Source organism: Megascapheus bottae, chromosome 3 (genome assembly GCF_031878675.1).
Source record: "Megascapheus bottae isolate mThoBot1 chromosome 3, mThoBot2.hap1, whole genome shotgun sequence".
In the NCBI taxonomy this organism is placed as follows: domain Eukaryota; kingdom Metazoa; phylum Chordata; class Mammalia; order Rodentia; family Geomyidae; genus Megascapheus; species Megascapheus bottae.
The window spans coordinates 32,497,095-32,520,813 of NC_143511.1; the positions used below are offsets into that span (position 1 = coordinate 32,497,095).

At 53.9% G+C, this 23,719-nt stretch overlaps 1 protein-coding gene across 2 annotated transcripts in view; it reads left to right on the forward strand.

Annotated features, from left to right (window-relative positions):
* The window catches only part of Tnrc18 (trinucleotide repeat containing 18), a 76,916-nt gene that overhangs the window by 25,142 nt on the left and 28,055 nt on the right, over positions 1–23,719 (forward strand). The window contains exons 4-16 of one of the 2 annotated variants that reach the window (XM_090329819.1): positions 785–910; positions 1,258–2,871; positions 5,962–6,064; positions 6,150–6,355; positions 6,454–6,600; positions 6,692–6,882; positions 8,414–8,846; positions 10,309–11,268; positions 16,641–16,816; positions 17,569–17,705; positions 17,889–18,017; positions 19,333–19,501; positions 20,883–21,243. In XM_090329819.1, the coding sequence (XP_090185945.1) occupies positions 785–910; positions 1,258–2,871; positions 5,962–6,064; positions 6,150–6,355; positions 6,454–6,600; positions 6,692–6,882; positions 8,414–8,846; positions 10,309–11,268; positions 16,641–16,816; positions 17,569–17,705; positions 17,889–18,017; positions 19,333–19,501; positions 20,883–21,243 (4,752 nt within the window). The remainder of the gene's footprint in view (positions 1–784; positions 911–1,257; positions 2,872–5,961; positions 6,065–6,149; positions 6,356–6,453; positions 6,601–6,691; positions 6,883–8,413; positions 8,847–10,308; positions 11,269–16,640; positions 16,817–17,568; positions 17,706–17,888; positions 18,018–19,332; positions 19,502–20,882; positions 21,244–23,719) is intronic. The other variant, XM_090329818.1, reaches the window with a different exon arrangement.

Genomic DNA, 23,719 nt, shown 5'->3' on the forward strand with positions numbered 1-23,719 from the left:
AACTGGTGGGGAGTCTTGGGGCCCTCGTCACCCCTGTGTGGTCTCTGGGTTCACTGTGTCCTGTGGCCCACCATAAGCATGTGGAGGGGTCCTTGTAGCATCCAGGGTAACGCTGGGGGTGGCCCACATGTTAAGAGATAAATAGTGATTGACTGGGGGCAAACAGCAGAGAAGAGGGTCTCAAGGTTCGGCTCAGAACTGGGGTTCTCCTGGAGATGGCCTGCCCTGCTCCCTTTCTAGATCTTCATGAGGATTGCCCGGCCCTTCCCCCAGTCAAGTAACATGTCTCAGGCATGAGCAATCGATGCCACTGTTGCCTGGCTCTGGGTTTTAGTTTGTTGGCAGTACTGGGATTTCCACTTGCTAGGTAGGTCCTTTACCGCTTGAGTTATGTCCCCCAACCCTTTGCTTTAAGTTATTAAGTTGCTTCTCCTGCCTGCAGCCTTGGTATTACAGGTCTGCATCACAAGGCCCAGTTGCTTTTGAGGTTAAGTGAGAATAATAATGGCAAAGCTGGCAGAGCTTGGCAGGTGTCAAGCTTTCCCTGCTTGGATCCGTTGGGATTTTCTTCCTGGGGGATTTGAACCCAAGGCCCCAAGGGCTGCCTGTGTTTGGAGTATAGCCGAAAGTAGCAGGGCAAGGAGGGCTGCATGTGTTTCCCTGGGAGCTGGTATTCAACCCCTGGCCTATCTTAGGGGCCTGACAGCCATAATAGTTTGTGCCCGAAGGAAGCTCCTGCGGTTGGGACTTGGGAGTTGCAGCTCACCTTCTCTTCTCTCCTCAGGCTTTGCACACCTGCCCAGCAGCCTGTACCCATCCTACCTCCACCTGAACCACCTGGAGCCCCCCAGCAGCGGGAGCCCCCTCCTCAGCCAGCTTGGCCAGCCCAACATTTTTGATACCCAGAAAGGTCAGTGGCCCGCGCGGTGTGGCCCGCGCGGTGGGAAGGAAGAAGGGAGGGGAGGCACGGTGGGGGCTTTCTAGGGGAGTTCTCACTAGCATCCCACACAGTCCCCCAAATTACTCATAGACTTTCTGGCCCTGGGGCTTGAACTGAGAACCTAGTTGCTGTCCCTTAGTCTTTCCACTCAAGGCTCCACTTCCAATTTTTGGTGGTTCGTTGGAGAGATAGTCTGGGCAGGAAAGTCCGTGTGACTGGCCTTGGACCACGATTGTCAGATCTCAGTCTCCCTGGTAGCCGGGTGGCAGGTGGGTGGCAGATTCGCGCCCATGTCGTTTTGGTTTTCTCCTGCGCAGATGGCTTCTACCTGCCGGCCCCCGGAGCCCCTGGGACCCTGCACTCGCACGCCGCTTCCTCCAGGACCCCCGGCGGCTCAGCAGCCAAGGGCTTGACGCGGGAGGCGGCGGGCAAGGAGCGCTCGGGCCGCGGCGGCAGCAGTGGGGAGCCGCCCCCACTGTTCGGCAAGAAGGAGCCCCGACTTCGGGAAGAGGTGGCCGGGCCTCGGGGCGTGGTGGACCTGACGCAGGAGGCGAGGACCGAGGGGCGGCAGGACCGCGGCCCCCCGCGCCTGGCCGAGCGCCTGTCTCCCTTCCTGGCCGAGGCCAAGGCCAAGGGCGCAGCGCCGCCCGCTCCGCCACCCCCCTCCCGGGGCCTGTGCGGCGGCCCGGGGGACGCGGGGCCGCCCCCTGCGCTGGTGGGCGACGCGGCGCGGCAGGACGAGAGTGCCCGGCTGCAGCGCCCGAGGCCCTGCGGGTCTCCGCCGCCCCGGGCGCCCCCCGCGCCCTCGGGTCCCGCGGGCGTCTTCGCTGCGTTCCGAGAGCCGGGCCGCGAGCACCGCGTGGTGGCGCCCACCTTCGTGCCTTCCGTGGAGGCCTTTGAGGAGCGTGCGGGGCCCATCCAGATCGCCTCGCAGGCCCGCGACGCCCGCACCCGGGAGCGCGACGTGGCCCGGCCCGGGGTCCTTCAGGCTCCTCCCGGCTCCCCACGAACGGACCCTCGCCCCGATCGCCCCGAGATCCTGCGGGAAAAGAACTCCGTGATCCGCTCGCTCAAGCGCCCGCCGCCGCCCGTGCCCATACCCGAGGCGGCCCCGGCCCGCGGCGCCCCCGCGCGTGCCTCCCCGGTCCCCAAAGAGCTGCCCAAGCCAGAGGGGGAGCCGAGGACCTGCGACCGCGGGGCCCGCGGGCCCGGTGTCCACGCCGCCGGTGCCCCCGGCGCCGCCCGGCTCCTAGGCCTGGAGCCCGCGCGCCCCGCCGCGCCCACCGCCCCCGCTGTGCCCGAGCCCAAGTGGAAGCCGCTGGAACTGGGCCACCTTGCTACAGCGCAAATGGCCGCGCTGGCCGCGCAGCACCACCACGCCAGCCGCGCCGGCCCGGCGCCTGGGGCCGAGGACGATGCCCTGGCCGCCGCCAAGAAGGCCTACCTGGACCCGGGGGCCTCGCTGCCCCGCAGCCCCGCCGCCTGCGCACGGCCCGGCGCCGCCGACCTCGGCGAGGCCTCAGCCATGCAGAGCCTCATCAAGTACAGCGGAAGCTTCGCCCGTGATGCCCCGGCCTTGCGCCCCGCCGGCACGGGTGCCAGGAAGAACCCCTTCGGGGGTCTGGGTACCATGAAGCCCGAGCCTGCGCCTGCTGCCGCCGGAGCCCCCCGAGGAGCCCAGACTCGGGCGCCACACCCTGGGGCCCCTGCGCCTCCTACGGGCCGCCAGTTGAAGCGGGACCCCGAGAGGCCCGAGAGTGCCAAGGCCTTCGGCCGGGATGGCCCCGGAGCCCAGGGTGAGGCCGAGGTGCGGCATCCACCCGTGGGCATCGCCGTTGCCGTGGCCCGGCAGAAGGACAGCGGAGGCGGCGGCCGGCTGGGGCCCGGGCTGGGGGACCAGGAGCGGCCCTTGTCTCTGAGCAGCGGCAAAGGTGAGGCCCTGCGTCACCCTGCCTTCCTGTCCACCGCAGGCCCTTAGCGTTTGCTTGGGTTTATTTATTTATTTTTGCCAGTCCTGGGCTTGAGCTCAGGGTCTGAGCACTGTCCATGGACTTTCTCAAGGCTAGAGCTCTACCACTGGAGCCACAGCACCACTTCCGGCTTTTTTTCTATAGTAGGTGGTATGGAGGAATCGAACCCTGGCCTTTGTGCATGTTAAGCAAGCACTCTACCGCTAGGCCAAACTCCCTGCCTGTTTGCTTGGCTTTTTGTTGTGGTTGGTCTACCATTTGAACCCTGCCTCCACTTCCAGCTTTTTGCTAGTTAATTGGAGGCAAGAGTGTGCTTCTTTGCCCAGGCTAGCTTTTACCCAAGGATCTCAACCTTCTCAATAGGTAGGATTACAGTGCTTGGATTTTTTGTTGTTGTTATTTTTGGGGTGTGTGTGTGTGTGTGCGCGTTTGCGTTTGTGTTTGTTTGATGGGCCCCAATCAGCCCGGGTACTGTGGTCTTTTGCTCAGGCTAGCACTTTGCCACTTGAGCCACAGCTCTACTGGTGGCTTTTTGATAGTTACTTGGAGATTAGAGACTCACAGACTTTCCTGCCTGGACTGGCTTCAAACCTTGATCTTCAGCTCTGAGCTTCTTCTGTAGTTAGGATTGAAGACATGAGCCTTTAGCACCTGGCTTTTTTAGTTCTTTGTGCCCTGCCGGGATTGGACCACTGTCCTACCTATACCTTACATAGCCGTGGGTTGTTATAGGCATGTTATCTTGTTGGTGGAGATGGGTTTGTTGGGGGAGGGTGCAGGCTGGCCTTGAACAGGTCTTTTTCTGTCTCCTGAGTAGCAGGGACTACAGGTGTGCCACCACAGCTCTTAGCCAGCCTGTATTTCTTACAACCTCACTCTTTCGGTGTTCTGACTTCTGTCAGCTGTGGCTGCTTTTGAAAGTTTTATTACCTTTCTGGTTATGCAAAATGCAAAAAAAATTTAAAAAGATAAGGCAAAGAAAGGCACATTTTGTCTTCTTGGCCTATTACAGACTTTTCACATCTCTAGGAATTCATTTTGCTTTACAATTTTCTGTAACCCATGAAGCCCTGCACACCCAGGACCTGGCTGATTTGTCTCCCCCATGTTACAATGTGGGTCGTTTCTCCAGTGATACCAGCGTCTTTTGGAATTGTCCATTTTTTTTAATGGCTTTCATATTTTGTGCTACGCGTGCAACAGCAGGCATTGAGTTCAGGCCTCCATTCCCTGGTGGGTCGTTTTGCCCCCCCCCCCAACTCTGATGTTTTGTGTTCTGAACCCTGCATGGAATATTTGTATGCATTGCACCTCTGTGAGATTTTTGAGTCATTTTTTCTAAGAATAGAGATTCCTGGGAATAAACTTAACCCGAAGCCTTCAATCCTGAAGCTCTTGAGGGGAGGTGTTGCCGGGCCTTTTCATAGTTTATTTTGTCCAGATGCAGCTGGGGTGGGCTTGGCTAGACAGGCACCGGAGAAATGAATGACTGTTTGTGAGAGGATAGGAAGTAGGGTCCCCGAGTTTCTGTGGGCGTGACGTGCAGAACCTAAATGACTTCCTTGTTAGGCAGTTAGATCTTCTTACATTTTCTCTTTTGTTGTTTTGAGACAGGGTTTCTCTGTGTAGCTTGAGCTGGTCTTCGGTTATTTATGAGTTTTGTGGGGACTCATACTTGGATTTGATTGGAGGGCCTCATGCTTGCTAATAAGCTGGTACTCTACCACTTGAGCCATACACCCAACCCTGCTTTTTGCTTGCTTATTTGGAGACAGGAGCAACAGTGTGCAGCTCGTAGTCCCTAGGCCCCTTTGCAGGTCATGGGGGAAAGAAGTGCTGGTTCTGGGATTTGAACTCAGGGTGTGGGCATTGCCCCTGAGACCTTTTTTTTTGCTAGTCCTGGGGCTTGAACTCAGGGCCTGCACACTAGTCCTTGGGCTTTCTCAAGGCTAGCTCTGCCACTTGAGCCACCACACCACTTCTGGCTTTTTTTATATATGTGGTACCTAGGAATCGAACCCCGATCTTCATGCATGCTAGGCAAACACTCTACCACTAGGCCAAATTCCTGGCTATCTGAGATTCTTTGCTCTCGGTTGGTCCTCTGCCACTGGAGCCACAGCTCTTCTTTTGGCTTTTTGCTGATTAACTGGAGATAAGAGTCTCATGGACTTGGGCCAGCTTTGATCTGAAGAGCTCAGGGACAGTGCGCAGGCCCAGACTTCAAGCCCCACAACTGACAAAAAAAAGTCTCATGGACTTTCCTACCCTGGGCTGGCTTCTAACTGTGATCCTTACCTCTCAGCTAGGATTACGGGCATGAGCCACTGTACCTGCCACAGTCTTGATTTCTAAGCATAGCCACAGAATTTGTGGGTAACTTTCTGGGCCTCAGTTTCTCTGGGTGGCCATGAGTAGGGCCTCCTCGAGTCTAGTTGTTCTTACACTTCATGTCCTGCTTGAGGGGGATCCAGCTGGGCCCGGAAAACATGGGCTCCTTCTGGTCCTGCCTTCCTGGATGCCCTGTGGTTACTTTGAAAGCATTTGGCTGGTAGGTAAGGCCTGTAATCCCAGCTACTTGTGGAGGTAGAGACCAGTGAATTGAAGTTCAAAGGTAGCCCAGGCATCTCACTGCATGGCTGGATGAGGTGGCACACTTCTGCCATCCCAGCTACAAAGTGCAAGTTAGGAAGATTGGAGTCCAAGCCTACCAGACCTAAAGTAAAAACTTAACCTGGAAATAACTAATGCAGAAGGGGCTGGAGGAATGGTTCATGTGGTAGAATGCCTGTCTAGCAGGTGAAGTCCAAAGATTAAAAAAATATATATATATGTATATGTGTGTGTGTGTGTGTGTGTGTGTATATATATATATATATATATATATATATATATATATATATGTTGCATGACTGGAGCTGGGGTATGGTCATTGTGGTTGCCTAGTGTATGAAAGACCCAAGGTCAAATCCCGATGGGTGGAGGTGGTGGGGAGTGGGGTGGGGAGTGGGGTGGGGATGCCCCGAGGTTCACTGCTGCCTGGGCCCACAGGGCACGGCCGGGCAGAGGAGGGCTGCGTGGATGAGCGCTCCAGACACAGGGAGGAGAGGCTGCTTGGTGGCCGGCTGGATCGGGAGCAGGAGAAGCTGCTCCGGTGAGTGATGGTTGCCTGGGGTGGAGATTGGGGGCCCTGGGTGTCACCCACGTCTTCATTGACACTGTGTGTCTTGGTTTGACAGGGAGAGTAAGGAGCTTGCTGACCTCGCCCGCCTACACCCCACCAGCTGCGCCCCCAATGGCCTGAACCCCAACCTCATGGTGACTGGGGGCCCCACCCTGGCAGGCTCAGGGCGCTGGCCAGCGGACCCTGCGGCCCACCTGGCCTCGCACCCCTGGCTGCCCCGATCCGGGGGGTCGTCGATGTGGCTGGCAGGACATCCATATGGTGAGTGTGGCCTAGGCTCCCTTTTTCCTGCAGGGGCCAGGGTGGGGGCACAGTATGTGGGCCCAGCAGCATTTATTGAGCTGGTGTTCTCATCCTAGGCCTGGGCCCCCCGCCTCTGCACCAGGGTGTGTCTCCCGCCTTCCCGCCCAGCCTGGGGGGCTCCCTGCCCTCCGCCTACCAGTTTGTCCGGGACCCCCAGTCTGGCCAGCTGGTGGTGATCCCCAGCGACCACCTGCCTCATTTTGGTGAGTTCCTCCTGTGGGGTGTGGGGTGTGGCGGTGAGGGCGGGGGGGGGGGGGTCAGCCCGGCTCAGCCTACTGTCACCCGTGTCCACAGCAGAGCTGATGGAGCGCGCTGCGGTGCCCCCACTGTGGCCAGCACTGTACCCTCCAGGCCGCGCCCCGCTGCACCACGCACAGCAGCTGCAGCTCTTCTCACAGCAGCACTTCCTGAGGCAACAAGAGTTCCTGTATCTGCAGCAGCAGGCTGCCCAGGCTCTGGAGCTACAGCGCAGCGCCCAGCTCGTGGTGAGCCCTGGAACCCAAGAGTAGGGGTGGATTGGGAGGGAGAAAGGAGCAGAGGGGCATGGAGTTTCAAGGAGGGCTTCCTGGAACAGGTGGCATCTGAGCAGAGACTGAATAGCATGTGCAAAGGCCCAGGGGTAGATGGAAGATAGCAGGAGCAGTGGTAGACTGGGGACTGGACACTGAAACGGTTTCAGAGGGTCCTGGTCATTGTGGCTTCTTAGGGCAGCAGGACGAGGTGGGTCTCTTGCTGCCATGTTGCCATGGGCCATGCAGTGTCCCCATGCATGGCTGACTCTCAGGGCCCCCATCCTGGTCCTTGAGGCATGCAGGGACTCTTGTCCCTTCCTTCAGCAGTAACCTCCCTGGAGAAGGCACCTGGTGGCACAGGTGGTTCCTGGGCTTTCTCTCTGGCTGTGTGGCTGTGGGCAAGCAACTTGGCTTCTGCTGATGTTCAAGTTGGATCTTGTAGAAGTTGGAGAGGGTAGATGACTGTGGCTCACGGGTGGAATGCTTGCCTGGCTTCCATCCGCAGCACCACAGTGGCTGTTTATTTGGGATGCTGGTCATGGATGGTTATCTGGAAGTGATAAGTGATATTTATCATTTTCTTATTGTTAGTACTTGGATTTGAACTCAGGGTTTCACACTTGTTCAGCAGGCTCTCTACCACTTGTCACACCTCCAGGCTTATTGCTTTGGTTATTTTGGGGATAATGTCCATGTTTATGCATGGGTCCACCTGGACTGTGATCCTTCTGTTTATACCTCCCCTTAGTTGGGATGCCCAGCTGATTGGCTGAGAACGTGTGTGTGTGTGGTATGTCAGTCCTGGGGTTTGAACTCCCAGGGCCTGGACACTGTCCCTGAACTTCCTTGCTTAAGGCTAACACTCTACCACTTGAGCCAAGCTTATCTGTTAGTTTAGTGGAGAGTCTCATGGGTGACTTCAAACCATGATCCTCAGATCTCATCTCCCCAAGTAGCTAAGATTATAGATGTGAACCACCAGTACCTAGCTAGTTGATAGCTTTCTCCCCCCGCCCCCCAAACCATGATCTTCCTGCTCTCTGCTTCCTGCGCAGCTGGGATTACAGGTGTGAGCCACTGTGCCCAACATGGAGCCTTTGATTGTGTGCTGGCTTTTTGTGTGGCCCTTGTAACCATCTGGTCTAAGGGAGCCTGCTCTTTCCTTCTCCCTCTGTTTTATTTTGTCACCTTGTGGGGTCCCCTGTGTGAGATGCTGTGGCAGTCATGCCCTAAAACTTGAGGGCAGTGAGTGCTCCTTATGAGCACTGCCCTGGCACAGACAATCATACTGGCCTCCAGCTCTGCCTGGCACCCTGGCAGGACTGCCATGTGCAGGGACTTCAGGCCTCAGCCCTCATGGGCTCTCCCCGCCCCCGCCCCTGCCTCGGAGTTCCATGGAACCCTGTTTTGTGACGCGCAAGCAGCCGGGAATGTGTTGGGATGTGGGTGTCAGGCCAAGGAGGGCCCTGACTGTCCCTGTGGCGCTGACCTGCCCCCACACCAGCAGGAGCGGCTGAAGACCCAGGAGCACCGCGCTGACATGGAGGAGAAGGTGGCCAAGCGGAGTCTGGAGGCCTCGGCCAAGGCCGGCCTAGCGGCCTCAGGCTCCGGGCTGCTGCCCCGCAAGCCACCCGGCCTGGGTGCTGGGTCCACGGGGACCTATGGCAAGGCTGTGAGCCCCCCACCCTCACCCCACATCTCCTCTGTGGCCGCGCTGAAGGCCAAGGTCATCCAGAAGCTAGAGGACGTGGTCTCCAAGCCTCCCCCCTATGCCTACCCCGCCACGCCCAGCTCCCACCCCAGCAGCCCCCCACCCGCCTCCCCGCCACCCAACGCCGGCCTGCCCCGCAAGGAGGAGGCCCCTGAGAACGTTGTGGAGAAGAAAGATCTGGAACTGGAGAAGGAAGCGCCCAGCCCCTTTCAGAGCTTATTCTCGGGTGAGTGTTTGGATGTGGGATGCTGAACCCCTGTGTTCGTTGGTTTGGCCTGTTTTTATTACCTAGTTTATTTTTATTTTATTTTTTGCCAGTCCTGGGCCTTGAACTCATGGCCTGGGCACTGTCCTTCGGCTTTCTCAAGGCTAGAGCTCTACCACTTGAGCCATAGCACCATTTTTGGCTTTTTTCTATGTATGTGGTACTGAGGAATTGAACCCGGGTCCTTGTGTGTGCTAGGCAAAGCACTCTACCACTAGGCTAAACTCCTGCCCCCCCCCCCAGTTTATTTTTTTTAACAGTACTGGGGTTTGAACTCAGTGCCTCACCCTTGGCTAGGCAGGTGATTTACAACTTGTGCCGCACCTCCAGCCCTTTTTGCTTTTAGGTATGTTTCAGATAGGGTCTTACCTCTTTTTGCTTGAGTTTGAGTCCAGTCTTGGACTGTGATTGTCTTACCTCTTGTTCTCTCTGAGGTAGCTGGAATGATAGATAGGTGCTACTTTGCCCAGCCTGTTATTTGGGATGAGGGCTCAATATATTCTCCTGGGCTGGCCTGGAACTAGCATTTTCTTGATCAGTCTCTGCCTCCCATATAGCTGGGATCACAGCCTCTGTCTGCATTCATTTGTGTCTTCTGTCTCTGTGGAGCAAGTATTGTACACAGAGTCGACTCTGGAGCGACTGTGTGTGTACAGTCTCTCTGGGCACTTGGGTGTGAACTTGGGCTAGTGCAGTTCTAATGCTGTGAGTTCGGACTAGGTGGCTTGGCCCAGAAAGGGCCAAGCCAGTGTAGTAGTGCTCTAGCACATGCCTAGCCCCTGTTACTGTCTTGCCCCTGGTTGGTTTTCTGCAGTCAACTTTCCTTAGTCAGCCCCCCTGACGTGCCCAGCTTTGAGCTAGGCTTTCGGCAGCTTCAGTCTGTGCACACAGTTGTCTTCCCAGGGAAACTGAACCAGAGAGATTGTGGAGTAGGTCAAGGTGACCATGTTTGTATGCAGTTGTTTTGGGCAGTCCTGGAGTTTGAACTCGGAGCCATTTGAGCCACAGCCCAAGCTCCTGTTTGCTTTAGTTATTTTTCTAAGTTAGAGCCTCTCTTTTTCTTTTGCTGGGGTTGACGTTGGTCTGTGATCCTCCTGTCTCAGCTGGGATTATGGCTGTGTCCCACTGCACCCAGCTGCATTACTAAGTTTTGCTTTGGAGGGGAGGGCGGGGTTGTGTGCAGAGGTTCTCCTGGATGTATTGGGATCTGTGTGCTCCTGTGTGGCCTGCTACTGAGTACTGGGGGGCACGCTGAGGTTCCCACCATTCCCTGGGGCCCAGGAAGGTAGCTTGGGCATTGAGGGGCAGCTACATTGCAGGGCTGGCTCGAGAGTGGTGGGTGCTGGTGGGTACAGAGGGGCTGGCTGAGCTCTGTGTGTGTGTGGGGGGGGACCCTCCTGCTGACTTCCTGTCTCCTTGGTAGAAATCCCGCCCAGATACCCATTCCAGGCCCTGCCACCGCACTATGGGCGGCCGCACCCCTTCCTGCTACAGCCCACTGCAGCCGCCGACGCGGACGGCCTGGCCCCCGACGTGCCGCTGCCCGCCGATGGCCCTGAGCACCTGGCATTATCACCTGAGGACAAACCCATCCGCCTGTCCCCCAAGATCCCTGAGCCGCTGGCCGAGGGCCACGAGGAACCACCACTGGCCCCGTGCGAAGTGAAGGCCGAGGTGGAGGATGAGGACCAGGGGCCCCCAGAGCTGCCTCCCATGACATCGCCGCTGGCCCTGCCCATCCCCGACAGCATGGCGGCTATCAGTCCTGCAGGCGGCTGCCGAAGCAGCTTGTTGGAGGTCCAGGTGTTGAGGACGGCCCCAGAGCCGGCCGAGGACCCGGAGCTCGTGGATGGAGTGGAAGCCCAGGTGGAGATGCAGGACCGGACGGTGGAGATGCAGGACCGGACAGAAGCCCTGGAGCTGGGGACACTGAGCCCCGAGCCCCTAGTGGAGACAAAGGAAGAGCCAGTGGAGGTACCTCTGGACGTGCCTGCCGACGGCTCTGTTGGGGAGGCTGGGCCTGAGGAAAGCCTGGCACAGCTGGCTCTTAGTCAGTCTCAGCCCAGCCTGGAGCTGCCTGTCGGAGAGGAGCAGTGTTCAGATCTGGAGGCCCCGGAGGCTGTCCCCGGGCCTGGCCGGCCCTGCTACCTTGAGGAAACTAGCTCAGGCCATGAGGACCCCCTGGCCGGCATGAATGCCCTGGCAGCAGCCGCTGAGCTGCCCCAGGCCAGGCCTCTGCCCTCCCTGGCCAGTGGAGTCCAGGCTGTGGAGAAGCTGGACACCACTCAGAACCTGGCCTTGGAGCAGAGCTTCCTGCAAGGCATCACGCTGCTGAGCGAGATTGCAGAGCTGGAGCTGGAGAGGAGGAGCCAGGAGGCCGGAGGTCAGTGCTGGATTGGGGGGGAGGGGGTCCTTGGTGCTTTTTTGAAGCATGTTAGGAAGGTTTTAAAAAAATGTATTTGTTCTTCACCTTCAAACTGGTTCTGATGACCCATGCTTATAATCCTAGCTACGTGGACAGTAGAGAGGATTGTGGTACACAGTCAGCCAAGCAGAAGATTAGTGACACATTCCCCCTTCTCCACAAATAAGCCTGGCAGGATGCTGCACAGCTGTGATTCCCAACTGTATGAGAGGCAGAGATAGGAGGATCGCAGTCCAAGACTGGTCCCAGACAAAATCACCAGACTATGTGAAAAGTTACTAAAGCCCTAAGTACTGGAGGCATGAATCAAGTGTTGGAACCCCTGCCTAGCTAGTGCAAGGCCTTGAGTTCAAACCCTCCGGTACAACAAAAACCAAGTTGGGCACCAGTGGCTCACAGTGTAATCCTACCTACTCAAGGAGGTGGAGATCTGAGGATCAGGGTTCGAAGCTGTCCTAGGCAGGAAAGTCCATGAGGCTCTCCTATTTTTAATTTATTATTTTTTTTTGTGCCAGTCCTGAGGCTTACACTCAGGGCCTGGGCACTGTCCTTGGACACTTTTTTGCTCAAGGCTAGTATTCTGCCACTTGAGCCACAGCGCCATTTCTGGCTTTTTCTGCATATGTGGTATTGAGGAATCAAACCTAGGGTCTTGTGCATGCTAGGCAAGCACTCTGCCACTAGGCCACATTCCTGGCCCTCCATGAAGGTCTTGTCTCCAGTTAACCACCAAAAAGCCGGAGATAGGAATACCACACTTGAACAAGCAAGGTTGAGGCCCTGAGTTTAAGACCCCGTACTGCCATGCACACATGCACACAAATTACCTTGTAGACCCTCACAGACCATAGTTTATTCCTACTCAGTCTTTAAAAAGTTTACTGTAGTATACGAGAAGGTACCATCTCGTGAAAGTGCCCTGTTTCCTAATGTTAAACACATCGCATTGTGGAGAACCCAGTCCCTGGGCTCCTGGGGTGAAATCTTGCCTCATTCCACCAATGATGTGTCTTCTAAGAGAAGAACCCTTTGCATTGGAAGAGACTTTGTATAATAAGAATTGATTGGCTCATGGAATCAACATTGAATGGTTGTGAGGTTGTGTCAGGTGTGACTGGATCCAGGTGCTCCACCCAACCCATTAAGATTTACTCCTTTCCCTCCCTCTCCCTGTTCCACTTTCCTCTCCGGCCTCATTCTGGGTTGGCAGGCAGACTCACTGCTCCCCTGGGGCAGGCAGGGAGGGCTCTGGTGATTCCTCCCAGGCCTGTGGGCAGCCATTCAGCAGACTCATGAAAGAGGCAGCTCTGGTTCTGGTGCTGAGCCCCTCCCCTTAGGAGACACCTGGAGCTTGAAGCTTTTTGCTGTAGTAGTTCCCAGCCTCTGGGGAGTTGTGTCTGGCTGGACTGGTCCAGCCCCTTGTGTGTGTGTGTGTGTACCTCAGGGCCTGGGTGCTGTCCTTGAATTTTGCTCAAAGCTAGCCACCGTCGTTGGTCCCATGTCAAGCCTTTGTTTTGGGGTGTCACTTTCTGGGATGTAGGGGGAGGAGGATGCTGCTCAGAAAGAACAAAGGCCGGCATGGTGGCCCACACCGTAATCCCTGCCTGAGCTTGGGCGTCTGAGGCAGGAGGACTGAGTTTGAATTCAGCCTGGGCTACATGGTGAGACCTAATTTCAATTGAATACAAAAATTCAATGTTCACTTTTCTTCTTCAGCAAGAAAATGAAAATACATCAGGTCCCAACAGCTAGGAGCAAAGGACACTGGGGTGGTGGATGCTGCAGGCATGCAGGGGGTCCAGACCTCCCAGGACCACCCTGGTCTCTTTGGGGGAGGGGATGTCCCCCTTTCCCCTCCCGTTGTGATGTTGGAGATTGAACTCAGGTTCCGTTCATGCTGGACGAGCAGGTGCTCTTTCACTTGAACCGTGTCCCCAGCCTTTTTGGTTTTATTTTTCAGATAGGGTTTCTTAATTTCCCCCTGGCCTGACTTTGAGCCAAGATCCTCCTACCTTTGCCTCCTGAGTAGCTGGGATTTTAGGCTTGTGCTACAACGCCCAGTGAAACTAGAAGCTTCCACATCTGCAGGTTCTGGGTACAAGTTCCAAGCCAGGGTGTTGGTGCAGTGGTGCTTGTCCAGAGCGAGACTCCGTTCCAGGGTGCTCCTTCCCTCCCCGCCCATGGCCACGTAGGTGCTCAGATGCCATTGTTTTCTCATGTCCATGGTTCTTCTCTTGAGAATGCTTAGTAGCCTCGTGATCTGGAGAGACCCTGTCTCGAATTCTCAGACCGCATTCTCAGGTGGTGGGTCAGGTTCTAACTTAGTAGATTGGGGGCACAGTGAGCTGTGCTGGCTGGAGGCTGCTCTGGGTACCTCTGTTGTGGGTCTCAGCAAAGCTGGGTTTTTACAGGAAAGAGGTGACAGGTGAGCAGTGGATCAAACACCTAGCCTAGCCCCTCAGGGTGGGCTGGCTGGCTTTAAGCTGGTAGAGTTGGTTCCTGTGGCCTCAGTTTCCCTAAGGATCTATATAAGTAAAACCAAAGGGGTGACTTTACTTCCAGATGAAACTGTTAGCCGTGACTGTGAGCTCTGGAGATCTCACTCTTGCTTAGCTTTTTCCACTCAAGGTTGTCCCTCAACCAGTTGGGCCACACCTCTACTGGCTTTCTGGGGTGTCGTTCCCTCCCCCCCCCTCAACCCTAGGGCTTAAACTCAGGGCCTGAGCACTGTCCTTTGGATTTTTCAAGGCTGTACAGCTCTACCATTTGAGCCATAGCACCATTTCTGGCTTCTTCTACGTATGGGGTACTGAGGAGTTGAACCCTGGTCTTCATGCATGCTAGGCAAGCACTCTACCATTAAGCCAAACTTGCGTTCTGGGCTGGTTTTGAACTGAGATCCTTAGATCTCAGCCTCCTTGCTTAGTAGCTAGGATTACAGGAGTGAATCACCAGTGTCTGGCTGTTTGTCACAGTTTGAGGGAGTGCTGCTGACACCTAGTGGTGGAAGGCAGATATTGCACATTGTTCTCTGAGAAGCCCTAGGATTCACATCCTGACTAACTCTTCAAGTCCATCTTCGGGACCTTAGATAGCTGATGGGTGATGTGACCATTTTTTTCTTTATTGTGTGGGGAAAACAAAAAAAAATGCTCATGTCATTTCATTTAACTTTCTGATCCTGTATGTGGTTCAAGGACAGCTCAGGAAAAATGTGAGCAAGATTCCCATCTTGATGGGCTGGGCCTGCACCTGCTACCCCAGCTACCTGGGAAGTGTAGATAGAATAAGAGGATGTTGGTCTGAGGCCGGCCTTTCTAGAATGAACTAAGGCAAGCAGTGACCACAGCTCAAGAACAAAAGCACATGCCTCACAGTGCTGGGTTCTGAGCTTGAACCCTAGTACCACCGCAGCAACAAAACCAACAGCAAATCTCCTGCTGTTAGGTTTGGCCATAGAAAATTGCCAATGGCCAGGTGCAGGGGCTCACTCCTGTAATCCTAGCTACACAGGAAGCTAAGATCTGAGGATCAAGATTCATAGCCAGCCCGGGCACAGAAGGATCTGTGACTCTTATCTCCAATTAACCTCTAGAAAACCAGAAGTGGGCTTGGCTCTAGGGTAGGGCACTAGCCTTCAGCTGAAGAGCTCAGAGACAATGCCCAGACCCAGGGGTAGGGCAGTAGTCTTGAGCTGAAGAGCCTAGGGACAGCGCCAAGGCAGAGTTCAAGTCCCAAGACCCACAAAAAAAGAATGAAAATTGCCAATATTTTTTTTTCCAGTCCTGGGGCTTGAACTCAGGGCCTGAGCGCTGTTCTTGGGCTTTCTCAAGGCTATTGCTCTACCATTTGAACCACAGCACCATTTCCATCTTTTTTTTCTATGTATGTGATACCAAGGAATCGAACCCGGGTCTTCATGCTTGCTAGGCAAGCACTCTACCACTAGGCCAAACTCCTGGCCCTATTTTCCTATTTTTAACCTTCTGAGGTGGGCGTTTTGTCAGAGGTGACTCAAGTGGTAGCACATGGGTTGAGTAGGCCATCCAAATGACCATGAGGTCCTGAGTTCAAATTCTCTCACAGGAGGAGAAAAAATGAGATCCCCCCCCCTTTTTTTGCCTGTCCTCGGGCTTCAACTCAGGGCCTGGGTACTGTCCTGGGGCGGTGGCTGCTGCTGCTGCTGCTGCTAAAGGCTAGTACTCTGCCACTCGAGCCACACTCCACTGCCAGCAGAACTCCACTTCCAGCTTTTTTCTTCTTCTTTTTATAAGTTGTGTTTTATTGTCGGGGTAATGTGAAGAGGGGTTACAGTTACATTCATCAAGTAGTGGGTGCATTACTTCTTGAACATTGATATCCCTTCTCATGCTTCCCCCCCTTCCCTGCTCCCCACAGCTTTTTTCTGTGTATGTGGTACCAAGGAATCGAACCTAGGGCTTCATGCATGCTTGGCAAACATTTTACTACTAGGCCACACTCCTGACCCTGAAGTGAGGAAAAAAGAGATTGAAAGTCAGACACTGAGACACCGTGGCTCATGCCTGTAACCCTAACCACTCAGGAAGCTGAATCTTGTTTGAAGCTAGCCTTGTAGACAAATCTAACTCATCTCCAATGAACCAGCAAAAGAGCTGGGAAAAGAATTGTGGCTTAAGTGGTAGAGCATCAGTCTTGATTAAAAAGGCCAAAGAAGAACATTAGGCCTGGGCCAGGAATTTGGCCTAGTGGTAGAGCGCTTGCCTAGCATGTACAAAGACATGGGTTTGATTCCTCCATGCTACATACGTAGAAAAAGCCAGAAGTGGTGCATTAGCTCAAGTGGTAGAGCACTAGTCTTGAGAAAGTCCAAAAACAATGCTCAAGTATAAGCCCAAGGATTAGCAAAAAAATAAAAAAAAAAAATCAGGCCAGGATAGGAGATTCTGTGAGAGTGTTCTAATTAACCACCCAAAGGCCAGAAGTGGTTCTGTGGCTCAAGTGAAAGAGCACTATCTTTGAGCAAAAATGCTCAGGGATAGCACCCAGGCCCTGAGTTCAAGTCCCAGGACTGATCCTTCCTCTCATTCCACTCCCCCCCCAAAAAAAAAGAAAGAAAAGAAAAGAAATACAGTTCATGGGAGCCAGCCACAGTCTTGGGAAGAGCCTGTCAGCCTTTGGTGACTTCTGAAATTTCTAGTTTCCTGTGGACTGTGTCCTGAATTTCAGCCTTAGTCCAGGTGGCTAAGACAGCTATGTCCTGGGGTCAGTGTGGCTGTCATGCCTGCCTGAAATCACTGGACTGGGCCCAGGGCCCCCGCCTGCACTGGCTCATGGCCTCTCCTCTGCAGGCGCGGAGCTGGGCCTTCCTGTGCGGCCCTCCTTGGAGAGTCTCCTGGCTGCCAGCAGCCACATGCTGAGGGAGGTGTTGGACAGCCCCTTCGTGGACCCACTCAAGAACCTGCGGCTTCCGCGGGAGCTGAACCCGAACAAGAAGTACAGCTGGATGCAGAGGAAAGAGGAGCGGGTGAGCTGGGGTGGCAGTCTTGGTAGTCTGGGCATTGAGAGATGGGAACCATCTTGCTTGAGGTCAGAATCTAGACCTGAGTCTAGTTTACTTCACTGATGGGCTGTGTGGTCCTGGGCAAAGTTGCTTTGCTTCTCTGAGCCTTAGTTATTGGCCAGGTAAGGTTTGATGGATTGGGAAGGAGCGGTTTAGGAGCCAGGTCTGAGTCTGCCTTATGCTGAGCATTGGACTTCGAGCAGGTATTCAGGGGCTCACTGTGAGCCCCTGAATGCAAATAGCTTTTATTTATTTATTTATTTATTTATTTATTTATTTTTTGGTCTGTCATGGGACTTGAGCTCTGGGCCTGGGTGTTGTCCCTGAGCTCTTTGCCTCAAGGGTAGAGGATAGGAGCTACCGCCCTACCCCTTGAGCCACAACGCCACTTCCAGTTTTTGGCTGGTTAATTGGAGATAAGAGTTTCATGGACTTTAGTGCCCACACTGGCTTTGAACTATCATCCTCAGATCTCAGCCTCCTGAGTAGCTAGGATTACAGGCATGAGACACCACACCTGGCTGCAAATAACAACTTCTGTTTTCCTCTTCGTCACCTGATTTGGTGCTGGCAGTGCTTTGCCAATTTAGTATTTGGGGAAGGAGGTTGAAGGTGGGATCTGTAGTTATTAGAGGAAACAGTCGGATTCTAACTTTGGCTTTGCAACCATCTCCATGTGTCTTCATGCTTCTCCTTTCCTCCCTGATGTTGCCCAGATGTATGCCATGAAGTCCTCCCTGGAGGACATGGACGCCCTGGAGCTGGACTTCCGAATGCGGCTGGCCGAGGTCCAGCGTCAATACAAAGAGAAGCAGCGGGAATTGGTGAAGCTGCAGCGACGTCGGGACTCAGGGTCAGTGCAGCCCGGCTGTTGGGCAGAGGCAGCAGGCAGTCAGGCGGGGCCTTGGGGTTGCTAGGTCGGCTTCGGCAGCCGTCAGGTGTGTGTGGGCCTGAGTGAATGGTATGTGTGCAGCTTGTGTGCCCTCCGCGCCCCACCCGCTCCACACTCAAGGCCCAGCCTGTGATTCTTTTTAAGGGACAGGCACGAGGATTCCCATAGGAGCCTGGCACGCAGAGGTCCTGGCAGGCCACGGAAACGGACCCACACCCCGAGCGCCCTGTCACCCCCCTGCAAGAGAGGGAGGAGCCACAGCAGTAGCGGAAAGTAAGGCTGGCCCCTCGGAGGGTCGGGGACTGGCACTGAGCTCAGAGGGGAGGAACAGGGCTCCCTAGGGTGCCTTCTTGTGGGCACGAGGAGATCTCAAGTCCCCAAGGCTCTGACTCTTGGGCCAATAGCTCCCAGGGAGCCCAGTCTGCCACCTGGGGCAGGAGGAAGGGTGAGCGGGCGAGCGAGCGAGCGAGCGAGTGAGTGAGCGATTTAGTGGAGCAGAGCTGGGAATACCCTGTGATATGCCCAGGCCAGGGACTGCTTTTGGCTCCTTTCTGTGCTCTCCTCCCTGCCAGGGGGGCAGTGAGCTGCCGGTCCTGCTGGAGATGGATCACGCCCCTTTGTGCAGTCACTTAGTTCCCTATGCTGGACAAGTCCATCCAGGGCTGTTTCCTCCAGCCACGAGGCACAAGGTCCCATGGGCTGTAGGGGCGCTGTGAGAACCACGGGATCTTCAGTGCCAGCTTGCTCTCTAGGGCTGGAGTTCCATCCCAAGTGGCTTCGGTCTTCTTCCCTGGGTGCCATCAGAGGGCGTGGAGGAAAGAGCTGAAGCATCTGCAGTGAGGGCCCCAAGGATGGGTAGACAAACAGCCTCAGGGCTGCCTCAGGACTTAGTGAAGAACAGGGATGGGCACATCAGTCACGGTGGGCGGGGAGTTGGCTTAGTGTGTGCATGCCACTATGGGACTTGAACTCTTACTGAGCTTTTTTGGGGGGTGAGGGAGGAGTGGAGGTAATGGCACAAGCCTGGCTTTCTACCATTTAAGTCACAGCTCTGCTTCTGGCTTTTTGCTGGTTAGAGTTACGAGTTCATGGTTTTGTTTGCCTGTGCTTTTAAGATCCTCAGATCTCAGCTTCCTGAATAGTTAGAATTGCAAGCATGAGCCACCAGTACCCAGCTCAAATCAGCTCCATCTTAATTCCTTCTCCCATCCTGCTGAATTTCCTTGGCATTTATGATTCTTGTTCTTGACATATTATGGTGAAGTAGTATCTGTTTAAGTGTGTGTGTGTGTGTACGTGTGTGTAAATGAATGCGTGAGAGGCCAGCAGAAGATGCTAACTTGAAAGTTGTTTTATTTTCCCCCTCCTCCTTTCACATTAAACCCTCATTCTGCCTCATTCAAAAATATTCCAGCCTTCCAGCACTGTAGCTTTACAAGAACTGGTCACCCTCGCATCTATCCCTGCCCTTCCCTATTCCAGAGTGTACATCTCAGGGTCTCACAAGGGGCGGGCCTCTCCCCCCCCTTCCCAGAGCCTGAGGGTGGCCTGGCTGGTGAGCTGACCAAATGGTATGCTTGGGTTTCAGGTTGAGCAAATCCCTGCTGACCGCAGATGACTACGAGCTGGGAGCAGGGATAAGGAAGAGGCACAAGGGGTCTGAGGAGGAGCAAGATGTCCTCATGGTGATGGGGAAAGCCAGGGGGAGGAACCAGAGCTGGGAAGAACATGAAGCCTCCTCTGACTTTCTAAGTCAGGTCAGTAACCCAGTCTTCTGTCTACACTGCAGTCCAGGGGTGGAGGGATGGAGTTGGTATTTGTGAGAGTTCCTGTTCCCTCTGGGGACCCTTGCTGCTAACAGACACTGGGAGAATGGCTGCTGCTCTAGTTGGAGGGAGAAGGCTCTGAGATCAGGTATCTATCAAAGGAGCAGCCTTAGTGGTAGCGATGGAACTATAAAGGCTACATCTATTTATGTGCTTTATGACCCTCTCCTTTGAGTCAAACAGGAAGATTGTAAGTTCTTACCCAACTAGTGCAATTACTCTGTTGTTTAACAGTGTAATTGTTTAATGAGTAGCTTCTCCATTCCGTAGTTGTAAGAAACAAGGGCTTGATGCCTTTGCCTTTGTAATTTCTTTGGTGAAGTTACCAGGGGTAATGGGTGAGAGCCAACTCGTTGATTTTTCTGATTCTGCAGAGTACTGAAACCATCCAGTAAAGGTCCTGGTCTCTAAATGCTGATGTTCCTTGTCGACTTTCCTCATTAAAACAAACAAACATGTAAAGAGGCTGTTTTGGTTGATTTGGTTACTAGAGGGGGATGCCCACATTGAGGGGGAGGGGGGGTCTGGGCCCAGGTGGAGAAACAGCACCAATTTATGTACATCAAGATCTTTTTTTACTGCCAAATTGTGTTGAAGGATGCTTTTGTTTAAACGACACCCTCCCCGCTTTCCTCCTTTAGAAATGCTACCTGATTCTGGCAAATAGAGATTTCACATGTTGAAATGCAGGGCATTGATGGCTCCGAAACTGCACATTTCACTTCAGTAAGCGACTCCAGTCGACGATAGACGTGCAAGCAGGAATTTAATCTGTGAAATCTCTAATTATTCTTTCTGCTCCAGGCATCTAGGCACACTCCAGGCATTTTCTTGGCAGCTTTTGCCTGTTCCGTTGGACAGGCTGGTTTTAGACGGTGGAGTCTCTTGTGTCAGCTGTTGTAGGTGGTTTACAGATAAGCAGATCACGCCAGACTCTGATCTCGGTTTTCATTCGTCTTCTCCGTCTTCTTTGGATCCAGCTGCCTTCTCCAGGCTATTGGGCAGCTCTGAAGGGGGCATCATCAGGGCTGTGGAAAACCAGTGCCTGTGGCAGTTATGACCAGTGGCAGCTACTTAACAAATGGTTCCTGGCCTTGGTCATGGGCTGAATCATTTTGATAAGTGTATTATTTGTTGTGTGCCTTAGTTCCAAACAATCTGGTGATATCCTGATGTTGAGTGTTGAGTATGTAAGGACTAAGGTTGAGTTAAAGCAGTTTTTGACCAGGTCTGTCAGGACTCTATCCTGCTTTTTGTTTTCTTTCCCCACCCCCCCAAATGTCTTAAACTGTGACCCAATTTGCCTCTCCAGCTGAAGATTAAGAAGAAGAAGATGGCCAGTGACCAGGAACAATTGGCAAGCAAGCTAGACAAGGCCCTCTCCCTCACAAAGCAGGACAAGTTGAAGTCGCCTTTCAAGTTTTCGGACCCCTCTGGGGGGAAGTCAAAGAGCAGTGGGGGCTGCAGCAGGTTCTTGAGCCCTTATGACAGCCTGCTGGGCAAGGACAGGAAGGCACTGGCCAAAGGACTGGGCCTGTCTTTAAAATCTTCCAGAGACGGGAAACACAAAAGGGCCGCCAAAGCCAGGAAGATGGAGGTGGGGTTCAAGGTCAGAGGCCAGCCCAAGTCGGCACATTCTCCCTTTGCCTCGGAAGTGAGCAGCTACTCCTACAGTAAGTAGCAGACGCCATGTTCCCTTTGCGTCGCTGCTTCTCTCCTTCCCTGTTAATCTCTGGGCCGTCCTGACTTTGTCGCGCTGCTCGTTTTGGCTGGAAGTGGGTGCACTTGAAGCGGGAGTGCTTGTGATTGGCGGATGCCAGGTTGAGCTTGTGCCAGAAGACTAATGATTGGCAGGCAGGACGTCCATCCATTTGCCCCACCACCAGTCCTCAGAAGCTTTCCTCAAGGCGTCTTCCCATACATAGAGTTTGTGGCTGGTGGGCCTAGAGAGGCCTGGAGTGCGACTGCTCTCCGGTAGGCTAGGGGCAACCCGAAGCTCTTGGTAGTCCTCTTAGTGGGCCTTGAAATGGCTTCTTCCTCAGGCTTACTTTCATTGTCTGCGGCAGTCATTTTTTTTGTTGGTGAAGGTAACCTCGGAGGGTTGAGAGACAAGTGTGTGCCTGGATGGTGACAGTCCAGCGGTGGTTACCCCTAGTTTTGCCTGGCACTTGCCACAGCAGAGGATCCTAACTCGTGCCTGCCCACGGTAGTAGGCCATGTGCTATAGCAGCCTGCTAGATGGATTCATTGCTTGATGGTCTTAGGGAAAAAGGGGTTCTATTTCATTTGAGTGGAGATGCCTGAGAAGGTGGCCCTCACTGCTTACGTCTGTGTGTGACCACTGCAGCAAGGCAGGGGGTTTCTTCAGCCACTGGTGTTTATTCTGGGAGTCCTTATGCCCTGGTTTGGTGGAGAGCATGAGGTTGAACCACAACTCTGCTTCTAGCTTTTTGCTGGTTCACTGGAGGGTGCTAGGAGTCTCTGGGACATTTCTTCTAGTGGAAAGCTTCAGATCTCAGCCTCCTGGGTAGCTAGGATTACAGTTGTGAGCCACTAGCTATGTCTGGGTTTTTACTGGTGTGTCTGAGGGGGTGGGAGCCTTGAATGAAAGATGTAGTTTGTGTGTTTTCTGTCCTGTTTATTCCTGTGTGTGTGTGTGTGTGTGTGTGTATGTGTGTGTGTTCTGGAGTTTGAACTCAGGGCCTGGGCATTGAATGAAAAATGGAGTTTGTGTGTGTGTTTTCTGTCCTGTTTATTCCTGTGTGTGTGCTAGTGCTGGAGTTTGAACTCAGGGCCTGGGCTCTATCCCTGAGCTTCTTTTGCTCCAGGCTAGCACTCTACCATCATCTGAGCCATAGCTCCACTTCTGGCTCTTACCAAAAGAATCTTTGGACTTTCCTCCCAGGGTTGGCTTTGAGCCACTGTTAGAATTAGCTGAAGATCTTGAGGATTAAGGACCCCAATTTGAAAGGAACTTGGCAAGGTAAAGTTTACTGCTAACCTATCAGGATCTGCTCCTTGGCTCATATTGGCTGAGGCTCTGGTTCCCAGTCTGCTGCAGGATTCAGCTTAATTAACTATGCAACTAAAATTCAAGGAGAGTCTAATAGGATGTCCTAACTACAGTGCTTAGGAAAAGGAACATATGTAACTAAAATGTAATTAACAAGGGCCAAGGCCACCTGGCCAAAGCAGGAACTCTTCAGAAACATCTTTCAAGTTTAATAGAAAGGAGCCAGGAGTGTGGCCTAGTGGTAGAGTGCTCTCCTAGCATGCCGGAAGCCCTGGGTTTGATTCCTCAGTACCATATACACAGAAAAAGCCAGAAGTTGAAGCCCCAAGATTGGAAAGAAAAAATATTAACAGAAGGAAGCAAACTACTTTGATAAAAGACAGATTCTCACGCCCTGATCCTCAGATCTCAGCTTCCTGCATAGCCACTAACACTTGGCTTTATTCCTCTTCTTTCTTTTCCCACCTCCCCTTTTTTTTTTTGCCAGTCCTGGGCTTGGGCTCAGGGTCTGAGCTGGACCACTTGTGCCACAGCACCGCTTCCGGCTTTTTCTGTGTATGGGGTACTGAGGAATTGAACCCGGGTCTCCATGCATGCTAGGCAAGCACTCTACCACTAGGCCAAACTCCCGGCCCCCTTTGGTCTTATCCTATCTCCCATCTTTCCCTCTGCATTTCACCATTTCCTTCTTCACTGTGGTGGTGATACTAGGGTTCAAACTCAAGGACTCATTCTTGCTTGGCAGGTGCTCTGCCACTCGAGCCATGGCCTTAGCCCAGGCATGCACTTCTTTTTTCTTTTTGTTGGTCATGGAGCTTGAACTCTGGGTCTGGGCGCTGTCCCTGAGCTCTTCAGCTCAAGGCTACCACCCACAGTGCCATGTCCAGTTTTTTGGAAGATAAGAGTCTCAAGGACTTCAGTGCCTGGGCTGGCTTTTAACCCCAATCCTCAGATCTCAGCCTCCTGAGTAGCTAGGATTACAGGCATGAGCTGCTGTCCCGGGCTCCAGGCATTCATTTTGTAAGAAAATAAACTTGGGGGCTGGGAGTTTGGCCTAGTGGTTAAAGTGCTTGCCTAGCACGCATGAAGACCCGGGTTCGATTCGTCGGTACCACATACATAGAAAAAAGCCAGAA